The following is an 8,449-nucleotide window of genomic DNA, read 5'->3' on the forward strand; positions in this document are numbered from 1 at the left end:
CTGTCTTCTGACCTTTGGTGTAGAGCTTAGATAGAGTTACCTTAGCACCAGGTCCGGATCTATGAAGTTCAGATTCCTCCAGGTGGGTGTTGTTTGGATCTGGTTGCTGTGCTCCACTTCTTTCTGCTGCAGCCGTTAGAGTGGAACCCTTTGTGTCTCTCTGGCAAGATGTTCTGCTCCTGAATCAGCTGAGTGAGTCTTGCCTCTAGTCTCTTTGCAGGAAGTTCTGCTGAAGGCTTCCTTGCTGGGCCTGCACTCTGGGTAGAATGAAGATCGGCAGGCCCTGAGTGGTCTCATTTACATGCTGGGCCTGGGCTCTGGGTCTATTCAGGATCAGGCTGGCCCCGGGCCCCGGGGCATCTCACTCACTCTCTGGCCTGCACTCTGAGTCTATTCAGGATCCTGCAGCCCCAGTCATCTCTGAGAAAAATTTTAAAGAGTAACTATAATCCATATCAAGATGAAATAGACTAATTTTTTAAAAAGAAGCAGAATTTTAAAAAATAGCCTATAAAAAATTGACCAAAGATTAAGAGTAATTTTCTTTGAAAAGTTCCAAAGTAAAGAGCAGATTCTCTTTATAACACAATAAGTGAAAAATTCAAAACCAAAAATGTACTTTCAAAGAGCTGAGAAATAGTAAACAAATCATGTGTTTAAAGTTAAATGTCAAAAAAGGAACTAGATGTTGTTTACCTGATAAGATGACCTACTTCTTTCACTCTAATTTAAGGTGACTCACTTGTGACTTCAAACATTTTCTTTCTCCTTTGGGGCACTGAGATGCATGTTCCTCAATTTCCCAATGAAGATATAAATTTGGAAGGCCAAAATTCATATGCTGTGAGGTAATGTAAGACCAGCAAGATCAAAAGACAGTGAATTCATACTGTCATTTTGGGAATTTCCCATTTTCTCAAAAGGTTACAGGATCATTGCATATGACACAGCCAGTCTCTCCAGGAAAAATGAACTTTTTAACAAACCTTGATTTGCCCCGAAGGATATTGTTCTTCGATTTCAATGGAATGTGCTGAGAAATGCAGCCTGATGAGCACAGTGGCTCTTGGGCTTCTGGTGTGGAAAGTCCCTGTCCCCATGCTTCTGTGCCTTCTGTCTCCCACTCTCTGTTCCTGGCTGTCATGTATCGAGCAGTTTTCCCCTCTGCCTGTCCTGGGCCATCTTGGATTTGCCCAGAGCTAGCTACCTATAACTCAGTTCCCTGAAGCTGTGACACAAATTAAATCTCTTCTCCATAAGCTGTGCCTTTCAGGGATCTTCTTTAAGCCTCGGAGCATGACCGATTTGCTACTTATATTGCCATATAGAACTGGAAGTCCTAATCAGAAAAACTAGACTAGAAAAAAGAAGCAGGAGGTTTTATAGAAGAAACAAGCATGTACAATTTTTTCTGTTTACAGAGAAGATGTTCTTATACAGAAAAATCCCTAAGACTATACTGAAAAACATAACTGGTAAACAATGTTATTAAAATTGCGAAGTACAAAATCAGCATAGAGACACTACTTACATTTCTAAATAGTAACTATGTGCCATCCAAGAAGTATTAAACAGAATCCCATTTGAAACAGCATGGAAAGAAAAAATATTCTTAGCAATATATTTAATGAAGAATGTAAAATATCTGCATATTAAACTGAGAAGCATTCAAATGAATAAATAGCTGACCATATTCACAATCAGAAGAATCAATGTTGTCAAACTATCCATACAAACTGAGACAATGCATAGGTTCAATGCAATTTCTCATCATTCCAATAGCATTTTTCACAAGGAAAGAGGAAAGTTGTTAAAATTTTCATGGAAGCACTGAAGACTTAAAGTAAGTAAAAGAATTTTGAGCAAGGATAAAGATGGAGGTCTAACACTCCTGAATTTGAGTTGTATTCCTTAGCTTCAGCCATGAAGAATATATTCCTGCCATAAAAGATTCATACCCAACAATGTAATATAATAGCAATCCCAGAAATCCCCACTCTTATGACCAACTAAAGCTTGGGAATGGCACAGATTATACACAAAGGAAAAAAGATGATCTGTTCAATAGTTGGCACTGGTTACACTGGGTAAGTGTACACTTAAACTAAAAATGAATGGGATCTGTATCTTATAATATCCACAAAATTCAACCAAATGAATTGAAACCTCAAGAAGACGACACCAAATCATAAAACACCTCGAAAAAGCCAGTGTGAACACTTCCTCTCACTGTGTTTGAGATCATTTTTCAGGTATGACACCAGAAGCTTGAGCAGCTAAAGCAAAAGAAGCACACTGCACTGCATCCAATTAAAAAGATTCTGCACTGCAAAGATTTTGCTCTGCATAGGAAACAACTGAATATAAAGTCAGCTGTCAAAATGAGAGAAAAAAGAGCTGCAAATCATCTACTCATCCATTGGGATTAATATTCAAAATATAAGAATCCACATAAGTAAAACTCAAAAACCCCATAAAATTTGAAGATGACAAATAAGTAGAGACTGTAAATTCATTAAAAATGTTCAGTGTACTTGGGAGACTAAGGCAGAAAGATTCTTAGACTTTGAGACTATCCTGGGTTACATAGTATGTTTAAGGTCAGCCTCCACTCCATGGACTGATCCAGTCTCAAGATAAAAAGAAAGAAAGAAAGAGAGAGAGAGAGAGAGAGAGAGAGAGAGAGAGAGAGAGAGAGAGAAAGAAAGAAAGAAAGAAAGAAAGAAAGAAAGAAAGAAAGAAAGAAAGAAAGAAAGAAAGAGAAAGAAAGAAAGGGTAGGGAGCATTTGTCTCCAAAGCAGTGGTCAGGTCTTCCCTGCGATCTTCTCTCTTTAGGGGTGGCAGTGCATGGATAGATGAGAGAAGAAGGCCTCCAGCTCTTTCTACTGGGGTTGGCCTCAGTGTGAAATCCTCCAACCAGAAATACCCAAGATGGAAGACACACCTGTTCCTACATCTCTCCCATCCTCTACTCCGCCCACCTCTTCCTTTTCAACCCTCTCCCTCCTCTTGTGGCCAGCACTCAGAGCCTACACCGCGACCCGGATGGGCAGGAGTGGCGACCTGCAAGCCAGGTCTGCAGACCACTAAGAGCAGAGAGGGAGCAGCTCCAATCTTGTTCTTGGACCACCCGCGCAATCTCCAGGTCCTGCAGTGCCTTCAGCACCTTGGCCTCCCCACCACAGCATCCAGGCCTGATCTAGCAGCCTGGCCATGAGCTGGTTTGGAATCTACAGGAGAGAACGCGAGTGCGGGGACGAGAAGCTGCGTGAGGTGAGGAAAGGGACGCACAGACAGCTGAAGGAGAACAAGCACTGCCATGGACCCACGCACCGCTTACTGCTGCTGGGGCCTATGGGATCTGGCAAAAGCACCCTTTTCAAGAAGGTAAAGATGCTGCGTGGGCAGAGGTTTGATGGAGCTAGTGAGCGGGCCTCTGAAGTGCAGAAGGTCAGAAACTCCTTAAAGGAAGCAGTTGAAAATGTCTTGTTGGCTATGAGTAGCTTGCGGCCACCTGCTGAGCTGGCCCACCCTGAGAACCAGTTCAGAGTGGACTACATCCTGGGGGCCAGAGATGAGCTCAGGTTCAGTTTTCCTCCTGAATTCTTCGAGCACATCAAGGCGCTGTGGGAGGACGAGGGTGTGCGCTCCTGCTACAACCGCTGTGCACAGGCCGGGCTGCTAGACCACTCCCGCTACTTCCTGGACAAGATTGATGTCATCAGGAAGCCCCACTATAAGCCCAGCCCCGAGGATCTCTTTCGCTGCCGCATCCACATCCCAAGAATCTTTGATAGCAAGTTTCAAGTGGACGAAGTCAACTTCCACATGTTGTGCGTGAACGGGCTCTACTACATCAACCGGGTATGGGCCGAGATCCTCAAAAACTACACTGCCATCATCTTCATGGTGGACAGCAGCAGCTACGACCAGAATTTCATGGGAACCAACAGACTGCAGGAAGCTCTCAACATTTTCAGGTCCCTCTGGTGCAGATGTCCTCGCCCCTACTGTGTGCTTCTCTTCCTCAACAAGCAAGATCTCCTGGCTGAGAAAGTACTTGCTGGGAAATCGAAGATCGAAGACTACTTTCCAGAATTTGCTTACTACACTACTCCTGATGATGCTGCTTCTGAGCCTGGAGAGGACCCTCGCGTGACTCGGACCAAGTACTTCATTCGGGACAAGTTTCTGAACATCGCCAGTGCTGGTGGCAATGAGGACAGCCACTGCTATCCTCAGTTCACCTGTGCTATGGACCATAGGAACATCCAGCGGGTGTTCAGCGAGTGTGCCCCACTGCTCCTGCACTCAGTGAAGGAAAGAGCTGCTCTTAGGAGTAAACTGTGCTTTGATTAAAGCCTAAGATCATTTTTTTTCAAATTGAAGCTCATTTCTACAATTTGTGTCTGTAAATGATATATGTTAATTCCTTTTTAAAAAACTCCTCTTCTCAGTCCTTCTTTTCAACCCAGCTTGCCCTTCATGTTCAGAGAGCACGCATTTCATTTTACCCTTCTTTGCTCATTTTTCATTTCCTTCCTTCCCTCTCCTGGGCCCTCCTTATTTCCTGTTTCCATTTGAAGAGTTTCTTCCTATTCCACAGTATCTATTGTATGCTTATTCTGTTATATACATATTCAGTTTTTTATACCAGAGAGGTAATGTAATATTTACACATTTGTGTCTGATTTATTTCACAGATCATTATGGTCTCAAGGTGATATACCAATAAATGTCTCAATTTTACCTTTCCTTATGGCTGAATAATTCTCTGTTTCTGTAAATTGTAAAAACCATGTATTATTATTACTATCCATTTGTTGGTTGGGATTCTTTTGGGTTGCTTCCAATATTTAGCTAAGAGAAACTGTGTTGGTGTCAAGATGACTGTTGATATCTCACTGTTGTGTGATACTTTTGATTACTCTGGGATGATGCAGAGAATGGGGAAAAAACTCAATTAATTTACAGTGATAGAAGAAACAGATATTGGTGAGACCCATTGTAGTCAACATCTGGAAGGAAGACAATGCAATACAGGTCCCATTATTTATAGGCTTATTCTATCATAGTCACCTAGAGAGTCAACTACAAAACAATATAGAGAATTTGTCCACATGCTAGAGAGACAAAGAATCCACCTGAGGGCCTGCATCACATGTCAACGGCACCCATGAGTCCAACCAGAGCCCCAGTCCATGACAATGTTACATGCAAGTTTGTTTCATAGATTTGCACTAGATAAGTGCAAAGCCACTGAAGGAATATAGAAAGTTTATGTCCATGGCATGAGACATCTGGGTTAGCACGCTGAGGTTTCTGCCCTGGATCCAGGAAATGATACTCACTGTAAGAGCCAGAGGTTCCACAAAAGATACCATAGTCATTCTCATTAAAACAAGGTCCCAAGCTCCTCTGACAGTGAAGACAGCCAAATAGGTAGCAGGAAAGCCTTCTAGCCAATCTCTACTAGGAGACAAAACAGTGCAATGTCTTGCCCTTGGGAGGCAGGAAGCAATGCCCAGAGTAAGAACAAGATCTCCCACAATGTGGACCGCAGCCATTCTAAGTGACAAGAAGGACCCAATTTTCTCTGACAATAAGAGATGAGTCCATATCAAAAAAGACAAGCTGGATCCTTCCCTTCCTAAAATAACTGTTCAGAAATGATAGATAAGCCAAGGTTCATCTTGTCAGCCATACGCTTACCCCATGCCCCAGTTCCCAAATGGGTGAACATTAGAAATGTTGACTACTTGTAAACCTACAGGTTCATTGGAGTTTGATTGATGTTGTACACTCATTGTGTATACAATACCTTTGCTGTATACAATACCTGTGATGATTGGCCTCTGTTGCAACCCATTAGTGCCCCCTACTGTCTCTCAGGACAACCTAAGTCTCAATAAACTGATCCTACTCTTAATCTGTTCTCTCCCTTGAATTTCATCCTTGATGTCAGGTTGCACAGACTTCCCGTGTCATATCCAAAATGTGGGCAGTTATGCTTCTCTTCCTTCATTTGGGAGGTTCCACCATGATAGCAGAAGGAGAGAAGAGTGTGCTGTCTTTTCACGGCATCTCAAAATACTTTCACTTGAGTCTGCATTGTGAATTATTGAGGTAATAGAAGTTGTCCTCTATGCTTTTCTGGTTACTTTTTCCTTTTATCAATTTCTTGAGCTGTGTTAAAAGTTGAGAGCTGGAAAACTTTGTGATGGATTTTGATTTATCTTTTTCAACAGGACATTTCTTACTTTTGAAGGCAGAGTCTTGTATTGCTATTTCTTTATAGCTGCATTGAGACTTACTTCTATACTACTTCCTGGATTTGCCTCTATTTTTTCTCTTTTTTTGGTAGCCATTAAATGGCTCACTGTTCTCTTTTAAGCAGTATGGTAGAATGGTTGTTTTAATTTCTAATTGTTTTGCAGCTCACACAGGTATGTCTGAGAATTCAGCCAGAAGCTACGAGGCAGGTGGTGAAAGTTAACTTCTGTTGCAGATGATTGTTATCAGTGTCAGCAAATGGTAATGTGCTTTTCTGTGCAATCTTAAAACTTATTTCTTTTTAATTGGAAGTTCCTTAAGCTGCTGAAGAGCAATGCCCTTCTGTAAGGGCCATAAAAGCACCTTTCCTTTCCAGGCTACATAACACAAATCTCTAGGATTCAGGGAATCAGAATCTATGCTAATTTAGAAAAACAAACATATGGGTTTTGGAAGAGCTGGTGTCTGGTTAGACGATTCATGTGTGACAGGCTAGAGAGACCTACAATCAGGTTCTTAGAAGATTCATCTGATTTTCAGGTTTGCAATGCAGCTTGAGTCAATTCTATTTTTTTAATTTGGACACATGATTTGCTAAAGATCAGAGACCTACCCTAGGAAAGCTTTTGGTCTTGATTATCTTTTTGCTCTTGAGATGAGTAGGATTTAGTTTATGCACCATGAAGACTCACTATTCTGTTCTTCTCCACTTCCCTTCCTCTGAGAAATAACACAATGTATCACAGCAGTGTTTTGCCCATAGCAATTCTCTTCTCTCTGGCAGCCTGCTCCCAGAACAAAATTTTGAGAATAGCATGTTTTTTCCTCCCTGTCCCCTTTCTGGAAGTTGCCTTTCAGACATCTTGGGCATATTGTAGAATGCTAGTCCAGATGTAGCCTTCACCCACTGAAAGAACAACTATAAATATTTTAGTCTCAGTTCATCAGCCTTTCCCTTCTTAGGCAGAGCTAGAGATTAATTCTTTTCATTTCTCTATCTCCTCAATAATGCTGCTCCATGACACAAACAATGACAACACAGAGAAGTTCATGGATAAAATATAAAACATTTTCATACATCCTTCCATATTTGAACAGAAACAGGTTTCAATGTATGTGTATAGTCTCTGTCCCTAGGGGAATGCCTCTCTCCTGCCATCATTTCTCTCTAGAACCTCCTGATAACCCTGATACCACTCTGGGAGAGATGTAAATCAAGGCTCTGAAAAAGGGAAGTCCATAAATCAGTGTGTTCCATGGATCACAGATTTGACAGCAAAGAGGCCCAGGCAAACAGTAGGAAAATCTAAGGCACTTTTGGCTTCTGCCTTGCACTTGCAGTTCACTACCACTGACACTGGATGGTGTTAAATCTAAGGACATTAGATTGAGCACAGAGCTAGAGGGGTAGACAAGGCTATGTTCTTGGTCTTTCTTTTCAATAGGGGTAGAAAATAATATATGCAGCAGGGTAAATTGGAGCCTTAGCATACCTTCTTACCCCACTCTTGGTGTGCATACTTAGCTCAGAAAACTGTCCCCTAGTCTGTTCCTAAATCCGGCCAACCCTGAGCATTCCTTTGAAAATAAAGTAGGTGATAAACTTATATGCTCTGTCCCTGTAGAGGACAGATATATGGATCACAAAACAGCAGATTTGGTCATCAGTTATGGCTATCAAAAAACACTGGCTACTGAAAAAAACAGTATAGTAGAAAAGATTTCTGTTAATTGACCTAAGGGAAACGCCCTCAGTAGGCTATAAATGCACTTACAAACCTAGTTTGTGTAAAAGGGTATTGTACTCCAGTATGATCATGCACTCTGGTTTAAAATAATTGTTTTATGTGTTTATATGATTGTCCATATGTCTGTTTTATGTGTATCAGTCAGAGCTTAAACATGTGCAACTGATTCATTGGACAATAAAATATATTTTAGTTCAGCATTTTTTCCTTATTTCTAGTTTTTTGTTCTATATGAAATTTCTATGAAAATATAATCTATACACATTTTGTGGATAGGAAAACAGATCTAAAATCTTAGGGGCCAGCAAGATAGCTCAGGGGCTGGGGTAACAGCTCAGGGGCTGGGGAGATAGCTCAGTAGAATAAGTGTTTGCCTGGCAAGCACAGGGTCCTGAGTTCAATCCTCAGTACCTAAAAAAAAAAATTAA

At 41.4% G+C, this 8,449-nt stretch overlaps 1 protein-coding gene across 1 annotated transcript; it reads left to right on the forward strand.

Moving 5' to 3' along the window:
* The first annotated feature begins 3,213 nt into the window (after window positions 1–3,213).
* On the forward strand, window positions 3,214–4,359 carry LOC101566117 (guanine nucleotide-binding protein G(s) subunit alpha-like). Its single transcript, XM_004643948.1, has one exon. The coding sequence runs from the start codon at window positions 3,214–3,216 to the stop codon at window positions 4,357–4,359; it is 1,146 nt and encodes a 381-aa protein (XP_004644005.1).
* The last annotated feature ends 4,090 nt before the right edge of the window (window positions 4,360–8,449 follow it).

Source organism: Octodon degus, unplaced genomic scaffold (assembly GCF_000260255.1).
Source record: "Octodon degus isolate 3935 unplaced genomic scaffold, OctDeg1.0 scaffold00186, whole genome shotgun sequence".
Classification (NCBI taxonomy): Eukaryota; Metazoa; Chordata; class Mammalia; order Rodentia; family Octodontidae; genus Octodon; species Octodon degus.